Below are 23,539 nucleotides of genomic sequence, written 5' to 3'. Positions count from 1 at the left end.
TCCCCCAACGCCCCCCCCCCCCCCCCCACCCACAACACACACACAGACACACGCACAGGCACACAAGCCCTCTATGTGAAAAGGTTGCCCATCAGGTCATTTTTACATCTTTCCCCACTAACATTAAACTTATGTCCTTAAAGTTTTGGACTCCCCACCGCGGGGAAAAGACTGGCTATTCACCCTACCCATGCTATTCATGATTTTATAGCCTCTAGTTCCGACACTCTGAGGAAAAACTTCCCAGACTATCCAGCCTCTCCGTATAACTCAGCCCACAGAGTCTTTGAAACATCTCTGCAAATCTGTTTTCGCACATTTGCCATTAAATGCTGCAACTCTTCATGTCATAATGTACTCACAATGCCCTTTCTCTCTTGCTTCGTAATTTAAGAACTGTGCAGAAGAAATTGTGGTGGTGCTGAAAAGGTTCCCAAGACACTGTTGATCTGTCGGATAATAAAGAAAAACGTGGTTCTCTCTTTTTAGCTGAGGTACAGTTCGAGAAGTAATGGGACAAGTAGTGTGGGCCGAGGGCAATGGGGATGGCATTGTCCTCATTCAAGGACAGTGAGTAAACCAGACCACAAACGTTCAAGATGGATTGCAGCAAAGGACAAATAAAGACTTTTAATTTTGTGGTTTAGATCATTAATTCAAATTCTGAGTCTTGGACATGATCGAAACTTTCATAATAAATTAGAAGATTATAAAATGACACATCATAAGGCTGCAGACTCAAACCACAGACCAGCCGTGTGATGGCTTAGTGGTGTTACCAGTAGCCTATTAATCCAGTGAGGCAGGGAGTGATTTGGGTTCAGATGTCGTCATGGCAGATTGTGGAATTTGACTTTAAAAGGGTAAAAATAAGGTTTACAAAGCTGTAAACGAAAATGGAGAGTTTGAGACATATGGATAACACCTGGGGTGAAGGAGGCTGAGGGCTGACTTTATAGTGGTTTACAAAATCACAAGGGCATAAATAAGGTGAACAACAAAGTTCTTCTCCATAGAGAAGGGGAGTTTAAAACTAGAGGGCATAAGGTTAAGGTGAGCCAAAGGATCTGTTGTGTGATAGCATGACCTAATAATAAAAATCTGGAATTTAAAGGGCTACTAATAATCGGTCAATCCCTATATGTGTTGCTAATGTCCTTCTGGGAGGGAAATTTGCCGTTCCTGACACGGTCTGGCTTCCATGTGACTCCTGTTCCCCACATCCATGCGGCTGACCATTAACTGCGCTCTGGCGATCGGTAAGCTGTCCAGCAATTGCTATGAATGATTAACACAAGGCAACCATTAATAGACAGCTGTGGGCATGCGGGATTAATATGATGGGCCGAAGGCATGAAACCTGTGATTTTCTGTTTCTATATGGAAGCTAAGATATTACACGGAATAGCCGATAAATGTAGAGCTGGAAAACGCATAGCAGGTCAAGCAGCATTAGAGGAGCAGGGGAGTCGAAGTTTCAGGCCAGGATCTTCATCAGTTCTGCGGTTGGGGAAGTTGGCTGAGTAATAATTAGAAGGAGGGGTGTCAGGTTGGGGAGGAAGGTAGGTGGGATGGCGAAACGTAGATGCACGTTGGAGGTGATTGTGATGAGTCACTGGACCCAGGGTGGACATGACATTGGGGGAGTGGGAGGGTGAGTTGAAATGGCAGGGAGCCGGAAGGTGGGGGTGATTGGAGCGTAGAGACCACAGATATTCCCTGAACAAGTCCCCGAGTTGTTGTTCAGTATCTGTGTAGAGGAAACCACATTGGGAGCAATGGATGTAATAAATCAGGTTAGAAGAAATGAAGATAAACCTCTGTCAGATTTAGAATGATTCTTTGGGGCCTTAGACAAAAGTAAGACGAGCCATGTGAGAGCAGATTTCCTACCTCCTGTAGACACAGGGAAAGATGCCAATATGGAAGAGAGATTGGTTGGGAGTGTCAACCTCATGAAGGAGTAGAAAATTGAATGGTCCCTTTGGAAAGTGGATGGGGTGGGAAGGGAAATATTGCATTGGTGAAGGGGTCTGACTATAGGTGGAGGAATTGGCAGAAGATGATGCGCTGGATTTGCAGATAGGGGTGTGAGGGCCAGGTGGACTCTTTCCTTGCTGTGGTTGGGGAGTGGTGTTTCCGGGCCAGAGGTGTGGAAAATGGTGGAGATGTGGTTGAGGACATTGTGGATCACGGGGTATAGAAAACTATGGTCGTCAGAGTAGGAGGCCATCTGGGATGTTGTGGAATGGAATTGTTCACCCCGGGAGCAGATACGGCTGAAGCAAAGGAATTGGGAGTAAGGGATCACTTGTTGACAGGGGAGTTGGGTGGGAGGAGGCGTAGTTAAGATAGCTGTGTGAGTCAGTGGATTTGAAACAGATGCTAGTGTTGAATTGTTTGTTGGAGATGGAGGTGAAAAGGTCCTGGAAGCTGGGGGGGGGGGGGGGTATCTGAGATAGTCCAGGTGAATTTGATGTCATGGTTGAAGGTGTGTGTGAAGGAGATGAACTGGAATAACCTTGTTGTTACAATGTTCCCACCAGCTATGCTTATTGCCACACACTACCAGTCTGCTTCTCAAAAAGTAAATCAATACCTAAGTTAATAGTTAGTTTTATACAGCCATAGAAACACATGGAAACCAAACCCTCGGTCCAACTCATCCATGACAATTAAGTTTCCTAAACTGACCTTGTCCAATTTGCTTGCTTGTGGCCAATATCCCTCCAATTTTTTCCGTTTCACATACCTTACCAAATGTTGTTTAGATGTTGTCATTGTACCCATTTCCACTGACAGCTCGACCAATGCTTGGGAAGAAGTGACCCCTGAGGTCAGTTTTAAATCTTTGCCCTCTCATCTTCAACCTATGCCATTTGCTTTCAGATTGTCCGACCCTGGGAAAGTGACTATTCTCGTTAGCTAGACCTCTCATGATTTTATAAACGTTGATGGCCACCTCTCTGTAGCAATGCTAGAGCCATTTCAGCCTCTCCCTATAGCTCAAACCCCTTTTTGTTTTTCTGTATCCTAGGCTGGGTGTGAGGCAAATGCCAAATGTATCCCCTCCTTATGTCTCTGTATGACTTTGTCTAATGGTCTTTCTTTCTTTGTCTCTGTGAACTTGAGTTGGAAAGGTTTTGAGGGTGATAGGCCAAATGTGGCAAATGGGAGTAGATCAGCATGGGAGATCCCGTCCACATGGACAAGTTGGGCACAAGAGTGTGTTTAGATTTTTAGATTAGATTACTTACAGTGTGGAAACAGGCCCTTCAGCCCAACAAGTCCACACCGACCTGCCGAAGTGCAACCCACCCAGACCCGTTCCCGTATATTTACCCCTGTCCCTAACACGACGAGCAATTTAGCATGGTCAATTCACCTAACCTGCACATTTTTGGACTGTGGGAGGAAACCGGAGCAGCCGGAGGAAACCCACGCAGACACGGGGAGAATGTGCAAACTCCACACAGTCAGTCACCTGAGGCGGGAATTAAACCCGGGTCTCTGGCGCTGTGAGGCAGCAGTGCTAACCACTGTGCCACCGTGCCATACATGCTATATGTCTCCACCATTCTATGGCACTAGTAGCATCAAAACGGAGTTTGAAATTTGGGAAGTAAGAGAAAGATAAAGTTTTGCCCTCTCCCATGTACTTTGTCAGTAAATGTTCACATTCTTCATTGCGTGTCACCATAGTGCCTTCTTTTCTCTGATAACAGTTGCTTGATAAGTCCCAATTACATATTCTATTCCAGAACGATTTGCCAAGCCCGTGCTGAGGGTGGAGCCAGCTGAAGTATTCGAGGGGCTCCAGTTCACGCTGACGTGCACTGTCCTGGTGGCATGGCCCTCACTCCAGCTTCACTACTGGTTTTACAGAGACAGCGCAGCACTGCAGACTGCACCTGATCATGGAAGCGTGTACACCATTAACTCAGCGGCTGCAAACGTTTCTGGGAATTACGCCTGTGAAGCGATCAATACGGTTTACGGACTGATGAAGAGGAGCAACAGCATTCACATTTCTGTTAAACGTAACTATCTATCATTATTGCAGAGTCCGAAGAACATATTAAATACCCTTCGACCCATCAAGTCAGAAACAGCCACCTCACTATTCTCTAAGCCCCATTTCCCCAGCACGTTGCCCCATAACCTTGCATTGTGAAGTCATATCTAAACACTCTTCAATGTGATGAAGGTTTTGGCGTCTTCCAACCTTACAGGCAGTAAGGTCCAGAGCCTCTGAGTGAAAATGCTTTCTCTCACATTTCCTCTAAAAACTCCTGACCCGTACTTTCTATCTATACTCCCTCCCTCGGTCATTGATCCCTCCACGAAATGCATGACGTTTCTTCCTGTTTACCCTATCTACACGCCTCATCATGTTATAAATCTCAATCATGACCCTCATCCTCGTCTCAATGCCCTCTGCTCTAAGGAAACAAAAACACTTTCTCCAGTCTCTCGCCATCACTGAAACTCTCCAGCCCCAAGGGCAATATCCTGGTAAATTTGCCTCCACATCTTCTCTCTGTGCTGTGCTGTCCCTCCTAGAATGTGGATTCCAGAACCGAGTGCAATACTCTCGCTGAGGTTGTATTTATTCACTCCAAATTCTATCGCAATCGTCACCAAATCTGACCTCCAGCTGACACTATGTTAACAGCCTTGATTGGCCTTGAAGGATTATTAGGAATCTCATGCACTAACCCCGTCTCAGGATTTTCTTGCTCTCATTCTGATCACCGAGTTTCCCCAAGCCCAGGCACTCCACAGGTTGAAACAGAAACATGTCCTTTTGCTTTCCAGAAGCGTTCACCATCCCGATGTTGACCGTGCATCCTGAGGGGCAGCTGTTTGATGGCCAACGGGTTAAACTGGTGTGCTGGATTGAAGAGTATCCCTCCCAAGCTTCCTTGTGGTACAGCTTTTACAGAAATGAGGTCCCTCTCCAGTCTCCGTCAGACCACAGGGATTACATCTCTGAATCAGCTCATCCGACAGACTCGGGTACTTACCATTGTGAAGTCACAGACGGGAAGGTGTGGAAACGCAGTAATCAGCTCTATTTGTCCATCAGGCGTAAGTATAATTTATTATCGTCCGTTTTTTAACTGTTAAAGACTCAGAATAGAGACAATTTATCATCACACCCCATATCTCACAGACATATATTGGAGAGCTAGAGACAAAGAGCACAACGTATTGGGTGAGATGGGGAGATATGTCGTCATACAGAGACTGAGGAGCCTGTGGGATTCACTGCCTAGTAAATTATTGGAACATGTATATGGCAACAGACCATTCGATCCTTGGAGCTTGATATGCCCATGCACTAGGATTGTGGCTGCTCTTCCAACTCAGTTCCTTGGCCACTTGCATTCTATTCACCTCCTTCTTGAAACAGCATTCAATTTTCTGGCTCCGACCATTCTCTGTGGCAGAGAATTCCACAGCCTCCCACTCCCTGGGTGAAGGCATTCGTCCCCATTTCAGTCCAACTCCATCTCTTTTAGACTGCGACCGCTGGATGTCTCTCGATTATCAATAACAGTTTTTCTGCACTTACCACTTCTAATTAGTAAGTTTGCACATGACATTTGGTGGAGTTGCGGGACAGTGCGCAAGGTTGTCAAAGAATATAGATCAACCTGAAAGTTGAGCACAGGAATTGTATATGGATTTTAATCCAGTGTATTATGAGTTGATTCATTTTTTTGGTAGGTGAAATGCATGAGAAAAATATACAGTAAATGGCAGGACTCTTGGGAGCATTGATATAGAGTGGGATCTTGCAGTGCAGGTTCATAGTTCCCTGAAAGTGGCAACCCAAGTGGATAACGTCGTAAAGAAGTCATATGGCATGCTTGTCATCAGTCAGGGCAATGAGTGTAAATGTTGGCAAGTCATATTGCAGCTGTATAAAACTTTAGTTCTGTCTCATTTGAAGGATATACTGTAACAAAGATGTGGAGCCTTCTGAGATGGTGCAAAACAAGTGTACGTGGATGATGCCTGGATTGGAATAAGTGAGCTATGAGAATAGGTTGGACAAACTTGAGTTGTCTCCAGCAGAGGATTGGACGCTGTAAGGGTACTTGTATGACGTATATAATATTATGAGAGGCATGGACAGAGTGAACAGTCAGAGTCTCTCTCCCCGGAAATATCAAATACTAGTGTGGGGAGCACAGCTTTGAGGTGAAAGGAGGAGTGTTTAAAGGCGATTTGCGAGGAAAGGTTACCTCAGAGTACAAAAGGATCTTGATCAAATGGGCCAATGGGCTGAGGCGTGGCAGGTGGAGTGTAATTTAGATAAGTGTGAAGTGCTGTATTTTAGAAAGGCAAATAAAGGCAAGACTTATACAATTATTGGTAAGGTCCTGGGGAGTGCTGCTAAATAAAGAGACCTTGGAGTCCAGATTCACAGTTTCATGAAAGTGGAGTTTGGATGCAGATAGATTGGATAATGAAGAATCTAATTAGTATCCTTTCCTTTACTGGTTGGAGCATTGGGTATAGGAGTTGGGAGGTCATGTTGCGGATGTACAGCGCATAGGTTAGGCCACTTCTGGAATATTGTGAGCAAATCTGGTTTCCCTCCAAAAGGAAGGATGTTATGAACCTTGAAAGAGTTTTGGAAAAAAATACAAGGATATAAGGTTGGGGGAGTTGAGCAATAGGGAGAGACTGAATATGCTGGTGCTGTTTTCCCTGGAATATTAGAGGCTGAGAGGTGACCTTATAGAGCTTTATAAAATCTTGAGGAGCATGGAAATGATAAGTAGGTAAAGTCTTTTCCCTTGGGTGGGCGCGTCCAATACTTGACAGGTAGGTTTAGAGTGAGAGGGGAATAGATTAAAAGGATCTAAGGGGTAACAGTTTCACACAAAGGATGGAGCATCTATGGAAGGAGCTGCCAGAGGAAGTGGGGGAGGCCAGTAAGCTTACAACATTTAAAAGGCATCTGGTTGGGTGTATGAATTGGAAGGGTTTAGAGATATAAGGGTCAACTGCTGGCAAATGGGATGAGATTAATTTATGATATCTTGTCAGCACGGGCGAGTTGGACTGAAGGTGCGCTATATCTCTATGACTCTATGATTCTACACAGAGTGTGATAGGTGCCTGGCACACACTGCCAGAACAGTTGGTAGAAACAAATGTGATAGCAATGTTTACGAGGCATTTAGACAGACACTTGAATATGTAGGGAGTACAGAGATGAGGACCACATGTAGTCAGATGGAATTCGTACAGAATGACATCCAAATCATGCGTACACACGATGGGCTGAAGGGCCTGTCCCTGTGCTGTACTATTCTATGTCCTAAAAATTCAGAGAATCGGCTCAAATCCCACCATACCATATGGGAGAATCTGAATTCAATTCCAAAGGCTGATTGCAGCCCAACAACCATCGAATGTCCTCTGTGCAATTTGGGATGAGCAATAAATACTCGAGTACCCAGTGACACCCACATCCAAAGAATGAACAAAAACAAAAGGATATGCATTTTTGTGTGACTGTGGTGATGTTTATAGTTGAGTTTGCAATTAATTCCGCCAAATGCAATGATCAATGATTACAGGAATTCCAGTGTCAAAACCGGAACTAATAATTCAACCCGAAAAGGATCTGATCGAAGGAGACCCAGGATCCTTAATCTGTTCAGTCTCCAATGGTTCTCTGCCGATTTATTACCAATTCTACAACAGCTCAAGTGTGGAACTGTACAGGGAGCTTTCCAACAGCACTGAGCTTGTTTACAACATCGGGCCTATCAGCAGGAGGGACGAAGGGCATTACCATTGTTCAGTGAGAAATGAAGTGACAGGCCCTCAACACAGTGAAGACATAGAGATCGCAGTGATAGGTAAGTTCACAAGGACTCTCTCCCAAAGAGTAACTAAACCATCAGCTCGGGAAAACTGCTGCTGAGACCAACTCAAAGCTGGTGCTTCGTTTTTGAACGCCATACCTTTGACTAAAGCAACACAGAGACTGAGAGAGGGCTGGAGATCAGAGTGAAAAGGTAAGGAGCTGGAAAAGCACAGCTGGTTAGGCAGCATCCGTGCAGCAGGAGAGTCGATGTTTCGGGCATAAAAACTTCATCAGGAATGCGATGAAGAGTTTATACTCGAAACGTCAACTATACATATTCCAGCATCATACTTTCTGAAACAACAGCGGCACATCAGAATCATAGAGCCCTACAGTAACAAAACAGGCCCTTCTGCTGAAATTGGTCCATGCCGACCAAAATGTCCACCCCAATGTCCCTGCACTTGGTCCATATCCTTCTGAACCACTCCTATCCAAGTACTTGTCCAAATGACTTTTAAGTGTTGCCACTCCACTGGCAGCTCATTCCATATGCGTTACACCCGATGTGTAAAAGAGTTGTTCTTCAGGTTTCCCTTTTAATCTTTCCTGTCGAAACTTAAACTGTTGCCCTCTAGTCCTCGACTCCACAACGTAGGAAAACAGACTGAGTTAATTCACCCCAACCAAGATCTTACACACTTTTTTGTGATATCAACTCAGTCTCCTACACTTGAAATGAAAAAGAGCTAAGCTTAACCAGCCTCTCCCTGAAACTCAGAGTGTTGAATCCTTGCAATATCCTTGTACATTTCTTCGGTATTCTCTCCAGTTTAATGCCATCCATCCGTTGCATTAGTTTTTTGAATCTATCGAATTCCGTAACTCTCTTTTAAAACCATTGTGTCAAACTGGTTCCAACAGTGGGTCTGAATCAATGGGTAAACTCCATGCTTTTTGTCACGGTGTGTTTTCTCCTCAGTTCCTGTCAGAGATGCTGTGCTAATTTTCTTCATTAACGGGACTGAGATACAATCTGGGGACCGCCTTGTTCTCCGGTGTCGGGTGAGGGAAGGCACAGAGCCCCAGTTCGTTTGGTACCGTGACAACATGTCGCTAAGAAACGGCAGTGCAAGCTACCAAGTGACTGCCGACGGTGGTGAGATGGTTATTCATTCATTCCAGAGAGATGATGTCGGAAGGTATCACTGTGCAGCAATCAACAAAGGAGCCAACCACACCATTTTTAATGTGACCAGCGACTACATCGAATTCACGCTACGAGGTAACATTGACATTCAGATTGAACATAGACAGACCACAGAGAAAGACCATTGGCTCCATCCAGTCTGTGCTAATCAGAAACTGTTAACCATCTCAGTTGGGGAGGTGATAGCTGGGTGGTATTAACATAGGTTATTGATCCCGAATAGTATTGGGTTTTGTTCCTGGTGGAATTTGAATGCAATAAAAAACTGGAATTTAATGCCTCATGGAGAGGGCAGTGTGCAGATTAGATTTACCAGGATGTTCGCTGGATTTTAGCGAGGAACAGTGGGAGGCTGGATAATCTTGGAATCTTTTCTATGGAACAGGAAATGCTGAGGGGGAACCCAATAGATATAGAGCCATAGAGTCATAGAGACGTACGGCATGGAAACAGACCCTTCAGTCCAACCCGTCCATGCTAACCAGATATCCTAACCCAATCTAATCCCACCTGCCAGCACCCGGCCAAATCCCTCCAAATCCTTCCTTATTCATATACCCCTCCAAATGCCTTCTAAATGTTGCAATCGTACAAGCCTCCACCACGTCCTCTGGTTGCTCATTCCGCACATGTACCACCCTCTGTGTGAATACGTTGTCCCTTAGGTCTCTTTTATATCTTTCCCCTCTCACCCTCAACCTTTGACGCTCCAGGGAAAACAGCCCCAGCCTGTTCAGCCTCTCCCAATCGCTCAAATCCCCCATCGCTGGCAACATTCTTGTAAATCTTTTCTGAACCCTTTCAAGTTTCACAACAGCCTTCCGATAGGAAGGAGGCCAGAGTTGCACGCACTATTCCAACAGTGGCCTAACCAATGTCCTGTACAGCCACAACATAACGGGGAAGGGACTGGGGAAAAAGGAAACAGGTGTTCCCCTAGTAAAAGGGTCAGTAACCATGTTAAGGATGGAAACGTCATTTAAATTGAAGGACGGGAGGTTTGAAGGGAGATTTGAGGATTGTTTCACCCAAAGGGTGTTGGGGGTTAGAACATACTGCCGAGCAGGAATCTCCCAACCTTCACAAAGTACTTGGGTCGGCACTTGAAATGTCATAACATTGAAGGCTGTGGAGGGTTAGTGTGGGAAAGTGGGGTTAGTGTGGGAAAGTGAGGTTGGTGTAGGTAGCTCAGTGGGGCAAATTCTGCCACACTCTGAGACTCTCGATACCTCTATGCTGGCAGGGAGTTACATATCTGTAGGTGTTGGTCAGTCTGATATTAACTGTGTACCTCTTGCAGGGGTGATGTGATAAAAATTCCTGGTGAATTTGTTAACGTGAGCTGAATATTCTTGTTGGATTCCAGCTCAGGGTTATTCCAAGGAAATCATGGCGTCGCTCCTCCCAGTTCTGCTGTTGGTTGGCCTGATTGTGTTGTGGTACTACATCCACTGGAGGGACACAGGTCTGTAACATTCCATGGGAATGGGACTTGTTCCACATCCTCACACCATGACAGTGCTACCCCCCCACCCCCCAACACAATGTAACCTTTCAGCTGAATGGGAGAGCCGGGGGAAGGAGGTGAAGGTCGGGATCTGGAGTAGGTCGTGTTCCTGACAGTCGGGAGGGAGAGTGCTCATAACGCTAGCCTGCTGGTCGGGTAACTGTGACCCACCACACCCCACCACTCTATGTCAAAGCACCTCAGAGAAGAGGAGAGATGTAAGACCATGAGAGTCGGGAACAGGATGAGCACATTCAGCACCTCAAGATCTTGTTCTGTCATTTAGGGCAATGCATCTGGATCAACTTCACTTTAATGCCTCACTCTCTTTAAACTATGACTCGTTAAAACATTGTCTATATATTCCTTAAATTTATTCAGTATCCACTGGGCAGGCTGACCTAATCCTACCCGTAAATTGAACCCTAGCCGAAGCTTAACCCTAAACTTAAACCTAGCTCAACCTTAATTCTTACCCTAAACCTAACCATAGACTCAATCCCACCCTTAACGCAAACTCAGACCTTAAACTTAATCGTAATTCAATCATAACCTTAACCCTAACTCTAACTTTGGCCCTAACGAAACAGCTAATGCTAATCCGAAAATTAACCCTAGCCCTGGCCCTAACCCTAAACCTAACCTGCCTCTAACCCTTATCTTAATCCAAACCATACACCTCACCATAACTCTAACCTTAAACGAAATACCCTAACACTAACCTTAACCGTTATCAGAATCCTACCCCTCACACTAGCCCTACCCATCACCCTAAACTTATACAGCTGCTATATGTTAAGCTGTTTAATGCATTAAGACAGGCTTGACAATTATCATCTATTGATTTGTATGTTCCCTGTTTCTGACTGAGATAACGCTTTGGCAGCTCCTGTCTGTGACAGTGCAGAGCTACTGTAAATGATGCTGAGAATATTCTCTCTTTCCCTGCAGGCAATTCGTCAACTGTGTCACAGCCCAGGAAGTAAGTGACTGAAACTACAGTTTTTATATTTGCCATTGTTTATCCCGATTCCTCTCAATCAGGGAGAGACGACAGAAGCGAAGAAGTCATAGAGGGAGCTTGGATATGACTGCATCCTTTTAACCTAGGTCTTATAGACAAACCAGGATACTATTCTCCAGTAAGGTCCCAGACAACTTCTATTCATTATCGGGAATGATTCTGTCACTGGCTAGGACAGCATTTGTTGTCAATCACTAAGTGCCCCAGAGAGCAGTAATATTTAACCAGGATATGGAGTCGCATGTAGGCCCAGCCCAGGTAAGGACGGCGGATCACCTTCCCCAAAGGATAAGAGTGAAAACAAGATAGAGAACTGGGCAGCTCCTTGAGGGTGAGAACACTCCATGTTTGGATGGAAACCAGAGACATGGGACCAGGGAATACCAGGTCTCACTGAGTTTTTTTTTTATTTTGTTTGATAGCTTTGCCGTTTTCTTAAATTTGAACATGGTTTTGAAAGCATTGTGTTCGAAATGACGACTTCCTTTCCTTCTCCTTTCAACTGTAACTAGATCCCAACCTTCTGGTGAAGGGGCAGCAGCCAGCAATCTGGAGTATGCAGTAGTTGGATCAGCACACACTGCTGGTGAGTGTCATTGTAACGGTATGATTAAAGAGCCCCACACAGTCAGAGTGTACTGTAACCTGGTAGAAATTCTGGATAAATTCTGGACGGGCTCGAATAGGGCCGATTTCCTTAGAGCTGCGGTGGCTGAAGTGTTATGCAGTAAGTAGTTAACAGGAGTAGGCCATTCAGCTCTTTTTGCGTGCCCCGCCTTTCATTGCGATCATGGCTAACCATCCAACTCAAATTCTGGTTCCTATAGCAACTAGGAATAGGCTATTTGGCCCTTCTCGCCTGCTCTGCCCATTTGATAGAATCGTGGCTGAACATCCAACTTAGTCCCTGCTTCCCCGCTTTCAATGCCCAAAATTTCAATCCATAAAACCTCCAAAAATGCGAACTGCTTCATGTTTGTGATGTGCAAAATGATAAGGAGCTTAGAAAAGATAACAGGAAGAAACGTTTCCTTCTCGATGGAAGGTTCAAAGGGGGTCATGAAAAGAAAAGAAAAGAACAAAAGAAAAGTACAGGACAGGAACAGGCCCTTCGGCCCTCCAAGCCTGTGCTGATCATAACGTTTCCTTCTCGATGGAAGGTTCAAAGGGGGTCATGAAAAGAAAAGAACAAAAGAAAAGTACAGGACAGGAACAGGCCCTTCGGCCCTCCAAGCCTGTGCTGATCATGTCCGAACCAAACTAAAAAAAGTACCTCATGCCTTTATTTGGTCTCTACCCCACTATTCCCTCCCTGTTCATGTGGCCACCCGTAGGCCTGTTAAACATGCCTGCTTCCACGGTCATTTCTGGCAATGCTTTTCAGGCTCTAACCATTTACTATGTGAAAAACTTCCTCGCACAATTCCCTTAAACCTTTCCCCCTCTCACCTTGAAATGTGCCCCCTTGTAAGTTGAAACATCAACCCTGGAAAAAGCCTCTCACTATCTTCCCTATATATGCCTCTCATAATGTCGTAGATCTCTATCTGGTCTCCTTTCAAAAGCTGTCTTTCCAGTGAAAACAATCCAAGTCGATTTAACCTTTCCTCTTGGCCAATGTCCTTGAGAGCTGGCAACATCCTAGTGAAAATTCTCTGCACTCTTTCTAATGCTTCCACATCATCTGGTAGGTATCTTATATTCCCAATTCCTCCACCTGGACTGTATATGCTCCCAGGAAGACCAAGTTCCACCACAGAACACACCAGATGACCTCCTTCTTGAAATACCGTAATTTCCTTCCCACGTGTTTGAGGAAGCCCTCCAATGCATCTCATCCACGTCCTGCACCTCTGCCTTCAAAGCCCACCCGTCCAACCACAACAAGGACAAAACCCCCCGGTCCTCACCATCCACCCTACCAAGCTCTGCATAAACCACACCATCCGCTGACATTTCTGGCACCTCGAAATGGACACCACCACCAGGGATATATTTCCCTCCCCACCCCTTTCCACTTTCCACAAAGAGCGTTCCCTCCGTGACTACTTGGTAAGTTCTACGCCCAACAACAACCCACCTTCCCCTCCTGGCACCTTCCCTTGCCACCGCAGGAATTGCAAAACCTGGGCCCACACCTCCCCTCTCACATCCATCCAAGGCCCCAAAGTAGCCGTCCACATCCTTCAAAGTTTCACCTGCACATTTACCAATGTCATTTACTGTACCAATTGCACATGATGCGGTCTCCTTTACATTGGGGAGACTGGATGCCTTCTTGCAGAGCGCTTTAGGAAACATCTCCGAGACACCTGCACCAACCAACCCCACCAGGGTGTTTGCTGAACGTTTCAACTCCCCGTCCTACACTGCCGAGGACATGCAGGTCCTGGTTTTCCTCCACCGCCACTCCCTCACCACCTGTCGCCTGGAGTAAGAACACCTTGTCTTCCACCTCGGAGCACTTCAACCCCAGGGCAGTAATGTGGACTTCACCAGTTTCCACATTTGCCCTCTCCCCACCTTCCCCCAGTTCCAACCTGCCAGCTCAGCACCATTCTCATGACCTACCCTACCTGCCAATCTTCTTTCCCACCTATCCGCTGCACCCTCCTCTCCGACTTATCACCTTCATCCCGACCTCTATACACCTATTATACTCTTAGTTACCTTCTCCCCAGCTTCACCCCGCTCCATTTATCTTTCCACCCCGGAGGGTCCCTGCCACATTCCTGATGCAGGGCTTTTGCCCAGAACTTCGATTTTCCTGCTCCTCGAATGCTGCCTGATATGCTGTGCTTTTCCAGCACCACTCTAATCTTGACTCTGATCTCCAGCATCTGCAGTCCTCACTTTCGCCTGGCTAACAAAAACAATCCACAATACTCCAAATGTGGCCTGAGCAAATAATAATGAAGAGGAGCACGTTTCCTGTACAGCAGTCTTTAGAGAGGTCTTGGCTAACTTAATGATTTCTAATGAAATGTCTCTGTATACATATTTATCTATCGATCTATCTAGATAAGATCATAGGGACGTGAGATATGGGAGCAGAATTAGGCAATTCAGCCTATCAAGGCACCTCCTCCCCCTTAATCGGGTCTGATATATTCCTCAACCTGACTCTCCTCCTTTCTCACTATTAACCTTCATCCCCCTTCCTAATCAAGCTCCTATCTATCTCAGTCTAAAATGTATTTGCCTAACAATCTCTCTTACCTACGTATCTATCTACTCTATTTGATCTATAGATCATTTAGCCCTTTATAGCGAAGCTGTCAGATTTATGTGTGTTTCTTGTGACACTTTATTTCTTTGTAGGAAACTCCACTGCGGATTTGGTTTATTCAGAGGTCACCATCAAAAAGAGTACAGAGCCTGGTAAAGATCTCTTCTCTTCAATACTACGAATGTATGAGATGGGATTGGGGGAGATCAGTGGGGGTGAGATTACTGAAGCTCCAACAATAGCACAATCCCAGTGGCTGAGAAAGTGGAAGCTCCAGCCAATCAGAAACAATCTCCAATCTGATCCACTCTGTCCCTTTCTTCTCCTGTCGATAGGGTAAAGGCAAAGAATTCAGAGTTGGGTTAAATGTTGTCAGCGACCCAAAACAAATTCACATAGCAGTTAGAGAGGGATGTGTATGTTGGTGGGTGGGTTATGATAGTAGTTGCGTCAGAATCACCTTTTGCACATGTATATACATTCTGTGCATGAGAATGGTAGTGGGGCATGTACTTTATTCTTCACTGAGGCAGTTATGGATCATTTTCGCTTAAAGCTAACAACTGCAGATATTGCAAATCTGACACAAATTCAGATATTTCTGAAGAAACACAACAGGTCTGGCAGCGTCTGTGGAGAGAAAGAGAGAGAAACAGAGTTAGCTTTTCAGAATATAAACCCAGAAAGTGCTGGAGAAACTCAGCAGATCTGGCAGCATCTGTGGAGAGACAGAAAGCAAATCCTTTTTTGTCACATAATGCTCAGATTGATGTGTGTTTCTTGTTACACTTTATTTCTTTGTAGAAAACACCACTGCGGGTTTGGTTTATTCAGAGGTCGCCATCAAAAAGGGAACAGAGCCTGGTAAAGATCTCTTCTCTTCAATACTATGAATGTATGAGATGGGATTGGGGGAGATCAGTGGGGGTGAGATTACTGAAGCTCCAACAATAGCACAATCCCAGTGGCTGAGAAAGTGGAAGCTCCAGCCAATCAGAAACAATCTCCAATCTGATCTGCTCTGTCCCTTTCTTCTTCTGTCAATGGCGTAAAGGCAAAGAATTCAGAGATCATTTAAATGTTGTCAGCGACCCAAAACAAATTCAAAGAGCAATTAGAGATGGATGTAGTTGTGTATGTTGGTGGGTGGGTTATGATAGTAGTTGCGTCAGAATCACTTTTTGCACATTTATATACATTCTGTGTATGAGAATGGCAGTGGGATATGTACTTTATTCTTCACTGAGGCAATTATAGATCATTTTCATATAAAGCTAACAACTGCAGATACTGTAAATCTCAAACAAATTCAGACATTTCTGGAGAAACTCAGCAGGTCTGGCAGCGTTTGTGGAGAGAAAGAGAGAGAAACAGATTTAGTTTTGCAGCATATAAACCCAGAAAATGCTAGAGCAACTCAGCATCTGTGGAGAGACAGAAAGCAAGTCCTGTTTTTGTCACATAATGCTTAAAGCCGATTGGCTAAATATTGTCACTCACCAATTTGAGATGACAGAGAAAATAAAAGCACCGCCCATTATATTGTTGCTCAAAGAATTGAACTTACAATTATCATGCAGATGCTTCTCAACACCCATAAACTAATTTTCAACTGGAATTGGTCTTATCTATAATGAGATCTGTCTCTCATTTCAGTCACCGTGTCAGGGGATGAGCTGTAAATGTCATTTTCGTCCACGCCATTATCCTGTTTTCTCATTAGACAGCGAAAGACAGAGAGGGGGGGGGGGCGGAGAGAGGAGTGGGAGGATTGTCAAATTAATTTGCCGGTCATCATGCATCATGAGAGAGGAGAGGTTTAGAAGGAGAGTTCCTCAGGGTAATTTCAGCTGGTGTTAGAATTGTAACCATGCTGTTGGCAAATGCATTGCAAACTCCAGCCATCCAACCAGGTGAACTACACTGAACTAGCAACATACAGGAGTTAAAACCAAAATGTATGCAACCTGAATAGTCGTTTCTGAACAACTGGGCATGTGACACAAAGGCTGATGAGATTAAGATGGCCTGTTCAAGATGTTGCACTGACCCGCATCCTAATAACTGATAAACCGTCTTATTTATCAGAAAAACCAATTGTACGATTTTAACAGAGCTGAATTTTCTAAATGCGATATTTTGCAGTGTCGGGATTGATTGAGAAATTCGGAATCCAATTAGAAAGCGTTGCACTGATTCTTTTTTCTTTTTTTCAAAGTTGACAAAAGCAGAGATATGATTTCAACAGATGCAGCTCTGTATTTAGTATTGATCAGCCTTCGATGGGTCCAGATCAGTTTCATCTTGTTGTATTTTATTTCCAGGGAAGAGTATTGTTTTTTCCACCGATGGTAAGAAGGTATGTTACATTTTAAGTCTAAATAGACCACGGCTATTGCCACAGAAAGTACGGTAGATTTATACCTTGCATCCACAATGTAAAACATCAACTGCTGATTATTATCAGACTAATTGAAGCATACGTCATAGAAAGTAGGGGCAGGAGTAGGCCATTCAGCCTTTGCAGACTACTCTCCCCATTCAATAGAATGATCCAACTTAGTCTCCTGTTCCCCCATTTTCTCTATTTAGTCCTTAAAAACTCTATCCAACTCCTTCCTAAACAACATCCTGTGTTCTGGCCCTGACTGCTTTTTGTGGCAGAAAACTCCACAGGCTCTCCACTCTCTGGGTGAAGACATTACTCCCAAACTTAGTACTACTCTGTCTCCTTTAGACTGTAATCCCCAGGTTCTGTACTCACTCCTGTTCATCGGGAACACACTTCCTGTGTTCACCATGTTTAGTCCTGTTACAATTCTATTAGATTCGCCGTCATGCTTCTGAACTCCTGTGAATATAATCCTAACTAATCCAGTGTCTCTCCATCCGTCAGTCCTGCCATCCCAGGAATCACATTGGGAAATCTTCCCTGCAGACCCCCACCCCCCCCCCCTCCCCATAGACAGAACGTCCTTCCTCAGATAAGAAGACCCAGTAGCTGCACACACAGTACTACAGGATGTGGTCTCACCCGGTGCAAGTTCAGCGAGACATCACTGCTCCTGGTCTCGAATCCTCTCACTCTGAAGGCCAGCCTGCTGCTTCTGCGATGTTCACTTGCAGTGACTGGTGTATCAGGGGCACCCAGCCTTGTTACACTTCACCCTTTCCCAATCCATCACTATTCAGATAATTCACCATCCTGTTTTTGCTCTCAATTTGATCATCTCACGCTTATCCACAATATTCTGCAGCTGTCGTTCATTGGTCCACTCATTCAACTTGTCCAAATCACACTGACGCATCTCTGCATCCTCTTTCTCTGCTCCCCCTCCCTCCCAAGTTTGTATGTGCTTTTAAACACATGGAAAATAACCGGCAACGCTTTCTCAATGGAGTAAATTTCTCAATGTTTCGCATTCCACTTCCAATGCCCAGAGACAAGTGAGTTTCAAAGTTGGGGCAATATTGGTGTTGATGTTCCAGTTCCCTTTCGTACAGTATTAAAACATCACTGATATTGACGTTAAATACTTGCCAGGCCGTTGTCATTTGGACCCAATTGGTAGCAGCAATGTGTACCATCTAAAAGATGCACTGTAGGAAGTCAGCAAAGATCCTCAGAAAGCACCTTTCAAATCCGCAGCCAATTCCACTTAGAAGGACAAAGGTAGCAGACGGGAACACCAACCCTAGTGAGCTACTCAACATCCTTTGGAAATACATCAGCCGTTCCTTCAGGGTTGCTGGGTCTAAATGCAGAAATTCCCTCCCTACGTGAATTGTGAGTTAACCTTCAGAAGGTGGGAGTACAGTGGCTCAGGAGAGCAACTGGAGACAGGGCAACAAATTCTGGGCCCAGTCGCGATGCCGTCCCATAAGTAAATGGAAACAAAATCAAACCAGCTCCGTCTACTCTATTCCAAAGAAAGCAAGCTGAGCTTATCTAACCTCTTTTCATCACTGAAATGCTCCATCCCAGACAACATCCTGGTGAATCTCCTCTGCATCCCCTCCAGTGTATCACATCCTTATGATAGTGCAGACGTTGGCCTCACCAAAGTCCTGTCCCACTCCCACATCACCTTCCAGCTTCTATCTCTACATAGCACACCACAGCAGCATGTGGGACTTGAACTCTGCCCGCCTGGCTCAGAGATTGGGACAGTGTCACTTTGCCAAGATTTCTAACTTGCAAGCCCTGAACCGCCTTATGGTGACTCCCATCTTCCTCTGAGACTCACTGCTACCTGTAACCCAACTGACCTCTCCTTCCCCTTCAGCTTCTTGCTCCCACTAGATTCCAATTTCCTTCCAATATCATTCCATTGCAGGATTCAAAGACTGACCCTGATGAATCTTGTATCACATACGCCAAACTGGACCTCAGCAAGCCCTCGCAGGAAGATGACGGAGAGGATGGAAACGTTTACATGAACATTCCGCGGAAGTAATAAACAAGAAGTCAGATGGAGTGGGGGTGTTCATTCGGTTCTATACACCGGTTGATAAAGCGGTACAATGTAATTCCTGTGTACAGATAACAAACTTCTTAACTTTATGATGGACACCATTTTTCGCAATGCATTTTGACTCCACTTATTTTCTTCTGGGGAAGCTCCTTTCACGTCAGTGTGACCATTAATCAATTCTGTACACCACTGGGTTTTGAATTTACTAAACTCTTTTGGCTGCTAGTTGTCTTTGGATATTTAATACCTGCATCTCCTTCGCTCTCATGTACATATCTGAGGATTAAGCTTTTCATTTGGTTGACGTTTAAGGGGAAGAATACGTCTGGCCCCTTCAATGAATGGACGATCAGGAATCTGTCCCATACTGACTAGAACAGAACTTCGAACAGAAATTGTCAGACAGTTCTGACAGGAGGGAGATACTAAAACAGAAACCAGGCAGTTTTAATAGTTACTTTTCAGGGAGAATATTTCCTGTGACATGGGGCTCGAACTTGCAAATTTTTGCCCCACGGACAGAACGGGCACTGAGCTGCAAGCCATTGAAGATCGGGACGGAGGAAGCATGGCTGATTGGGAATCTCCATGGAGGAGAGATCTCTCAACAATCCAAAACCCCTGCCGGATGCTTTGATCTGGCTTTCTGAGATTCCAAACACTGTTGTGCGAATGTGTGGGATTTCTCTCGCTGCAGATGTTCTGGAAACGCCATGTTGACGGAGGTGGGGTTATCACACACCTCCAGAGCAACAGACTTGAACTTTGAATGAGGAAGCAATGGCCTGGTGGTGTTATCTGTGGACTGTCAATCCAGAGACCCCAGTAATAATCTGCGGACTAGGGTTTGAATACCAGCATGGTAGATATTGGATTTTGAACTCAAAAAAAATTCTGGACTTAAGAGACTGATTGTCATAGTGAATCGATTGTCAGTAAAACCCATCTGGTTCATTAATGTCCTTTAGCGAACAGAATTGCCATTCTTACCTCTTCAGGCCTACTTGTGACACCAGGTCTACAACAATGCGGTTGATTCTTAAGTTCCCTCTGGCATTTAGAGATGCAAAATAAATGCTGATCTATCCAGTGATGCCCTCATCCCGTGAATAAAAGAAAAGTTGACCTCTCAGTTCAGAGGTAGGGACACTGCCACGGCACCACATAAGGGCTCGGTCTGATGTTAATACAGGCTTTGTTGAAGATGTTAATATTTTAATACCGTCCTCGTAATGATCTGAAAACTGCTCTCCATCAGAAAAGGAGCAGATCTGATTGCAAACTGATAAACACCATCAGGGGCAATGACAGTGTGAAAGTGGAAGGTTCTGGTCAATAGGTCCCATGTGTCTTTCAACAGAACAGCAGGGCTATGTCGATGAATTGTTGAGCATTAGACCAAGCAAAGACTCGGGCTATCAGTTTTTAAACATCACGGCCCTTCGTTCATGCAAAGGATGTAAGGCATTGCTGGCAAGGACAGTATGCATGCCGCTAATTACAGCATCATAGAGTCATATAGCAAAGAAACAGAAACTTCAGCCCAACTCATCCATGCTGACCAGGCTTCCGAAATGGAACCATCCCTACTTGCGTGCATTTGACCCGCATTTCTCGAAACCTTTCCTATCCATGTGCCCGTCAAATTCTTTTAAAATATTGTAACTGTATCCACTTCCCGTGGCTGCTTGTTCCGTATATGCACCAAACGCAGCGTGGTAAATTGCCCCGAAGGTCTGTTTTAAATCTCTCCAATGTCATCTAAAATCTATGCCCTCATTTCCACTTTCCAACCCTGGCATGAAGACCTTGGCTATTCATCTTATGCATGCCCCTTATGACTGTATAAACCTCTATGGGGCCCACCCCTCAGACTCTGACCCTCCAGAGAAAAAATCTTCTCAGGCTATCCAGCCTCCCCTTATTATTCAAACCCATGAGCCTTGATAACATCCTTGTAAACTTTTCCTGCACCCTTTCCAATTTAATAACAGTAGGGTGAGGAGAATTGTATGCAATACTCCAAATATGTCCTGCTCAATGTCTTGAACAGCCGTAACATGACATCCCAACTCCAGTCCTCAATTCTCTTTTCCCAATCCATCACCATTCAGATAATAATCCATCTTCCTGTCCTTGCTCCCAAATTAGCTAACCTCACGCCGACACTAAACTGCATCTGTCTTGGTGGCCTTTGCTTTTGTACAGAATAATTCCGTTTTCAGTGATGAACAAAATTACAGTACATAACATATTGGGAGATTTTCTTTATTAAATAAAGATAAGCTGGTGCAACTCTATTAATGCGATATGAGATGATTATCAGAGAATGAAAACTAAAAGAATTGTGAATGCGGTAAATCAGAAATAAAAACAGCAATTGCTTGAAAAGCTCAGCAGGTCTGGTCGCATCTGTGGAGAGAAACCAGAATTAATGTTTCAGATCAAGTGACCTTTCTACAAAGCCATGTGGACTTAAGGGGGATAGAATATGGATAGTTTGGGGAGAAAGGAAATGAGGGGAGGGGAATAGAGTGGGGGGCATGGAAAACACGAAACTGGCATAGAGTTGGGCAGGCAGAGGAAACAGGGGAAGGGAGTAGAGTGGGGGGGCAAACAGGGGAGGGGGCTAGAGTGGGGTGCACGGGAAATAGGAAAGGGGGATAATCAATCCCCCTTCCCCCACTTCATCGCTTTCCACCCCATATCCTCTCAATCTCCCGCAACTCTATTCTCCTCCCCATTTCTCCTCAATGATCCCTCCTCTGAACCTTGCCTCTTCCAACCTATCACCCTTTCGCATTTCCTCTCCTCCCCATCTCTATCACCTTCCCATTTCTGTTGAGCCCCGCTCTACCCATTCCTGTTTCCCTTACACCCCAATCTATCCTCTAATTATGGGCAGCACGGTGGCTCAATGGTTAGCACTGCTGCCTCGCAGCGCCAGGGATCCAAATTCCATCTTTTTCAATGGGGGGGGCTAGAGGGGAGCAGGATGAAAGGGGCTATTCCTGCTCCTATTTTTGATGTGTCTATAATTTGTTGCGGCCAGGTGATGTAACGTTACACAGAAACAACATTTCTGTTCCCCATCACCTTGGCGTTGTAACTGTGATGGAGAGAATATGGGAATTATGTTGCGTAGCCTCATACACCACAGACTAGTTAGCGTGCACACACTCACAACACCCACCATGTTAACCCGCGACTGGGAAGCACTTTGGTGACATTACCCACGGTCATTTCCACACCGAGCTTCCTCACATCACACAGGAGGCAAAAGTCAGGACTGCAGATGCTGGAAACCAAAGTTTAGATCAGAGTGGTGCTGGAAATGCACAACAGGTCAGGCAGCATCCGAGATGCAAGAAAATCGAAGTTTCGGGCAAAAGCCTTCTTGCTGTGCTTTTCCAGCACCACTCTAATCTAAACTCATATGACACATTGCCTTTCGAGTTCAACTTGACCCAACTGTCAGTCACATGTTTCACAGAAGGCCAGTTGCTGTCAGCGGAGGAGCTGATGAATTGAAGCAGAGATCGAGCAGTCAAGATTGAACTGTCACTCAAAACTGTCCAGCACAGAGGCAATGGGCTGAAGGTCCTCCTTCTATGCTTTCCCTTCTCCATGACTCCAAAGGCCGAATCCTGAGTAACCACGAGAATGTGGTCATCAATTCAACTCAATTCATATTAAATAAGATCACAATCTTTTACATTCGCTCATGTGACGTGGGCATCATTGACTGGGTTACCGTTAATTGCCCCCATTCTTAATTTTCCGAGAGGATAGTTAAGAGTCAATGGCACGGAGTTGTAGAAGTCTACAGCGCAAACAATAGCCTATCAGCACTTCACATATGTGCTGGTCAAAAGTAAGCACCTCATTGTTGTCTAATCCCATTTCCCCAGCACTTGGCATATAGCCTTGCCATCACAAGTGCACACCTATATCCTTCTACAAGATGATGATGGTTTCGTCAAGGTGGGAGGGGAGAGATACAAAAGAGTCCAGTGGTGCAATTTTTTCACACAAAGGGTGGTCAGTGTCTGGAATAGGCTGTCCGTAGTAGTGATGAAATGTAGTTTTGTCATTTCAAACACAAGCACATAGGACTAGATTAAATTGTAAAAACTAGGCGCCACTGGCATCTTGGCCCAGATGGACTGTTCCATGCTTTAGAACTGCATAACACTTTGTCTCTACTCTCTCACACACTCTGTCTCTCTCTCTCTCTATCTCTTTCTCTCTCTCTCTCTC

General features: G+C 45.0%; 1 protein-coding gene across 11 annotated transcripts in view; it reads left to right on the top strand.

Moving 5' to 3' along the window:
* LOC122544513 (platelet endothelial cell adhesion molecule-like) overlaps positions 1 to 21,670 on the top strand; it is a 50,120-nt gene extending 28,450 nt beyond the window's left edge. For 8 of the 11 annotated variants that reach the window (XM_043683757.1, XM_043683761.1, XM_043683756.1 and 5 more), the window contains 11 exons: positions 3,762 to 4,040; positions 4,819 to 5,091; positions 7,602 to 7,886; positions 8,817 to 9,119; positions 10,411 to 10,509; positions 11,503 to 11,533; positions 12,088 to 12,161; positions 14,897 to 14,956; positions 15,609 to 15,668; positions 17,129 to 17,163; positions 19,142 to 21,670. In XM_043683757.1, coding sequence (XP_043539692.1) covers positions 3,762 to 4,040; positions 4,819 to 5,091; positions 7,602 to 7,886; positions 8,817 to 9,119; positions 10,411 to 10,509; positions 11,503 to 11,533; positions 12,088 to 12,161; positions 14,897 to 14,956; positions 15,609 to 15,668; positions 17,129 to 17,163; positions 19,142 to 19,261 — 1,619 coding nt within the window. In that variant the 3' untranslated portion in view covers positions 19,262 to 21,670. Of the gene's footprint in view, positions 1 to 3,761; positions 4,041 to 4,818; positions 5,092 to 7,601; positions 7,887 to 8,816; positions 9,120 to 10,410; positions 10,510 to 11,502; positions 11,534 to 12,087; positions 12,162 to 14,896; positions 14,957 to 15,608; positions 15,669 to 17,022; positions 17,164 to 19,141 lie in introns of all 11 variants that reach the window. The other 3 variants (XM_043683753.1, XM_043683758.1, XM_043683759.1) reach the window with 3 other exon arrangements.
* The last annotated feature ends 1,869 nt before the right edge of the window (positions 21,671 to 23,539 follow it).

This window comes from Chiloscyllium plagiosum, chromosome 50 (assembly GCF_004010195.1).
Source record: "Chiloscyllium plagiosum isolate BGI_BamShark_2017 chromosome 50, ASM401019v2, whole genome shotgun sequence".
In the NCBI taxonomy this organism is placed as follows: Eukaryota; Metazoa; Chordata; class Chondrichthyes; order Orectolobiformes; family Hemiscylliidae; genus Chiloscyllium; species Chiloscyllium plagiosum.
Note: the sequence above shows the minus strand (reverse complement) of the source record. Positions and strands in the feature narration are given on the sequence as shown.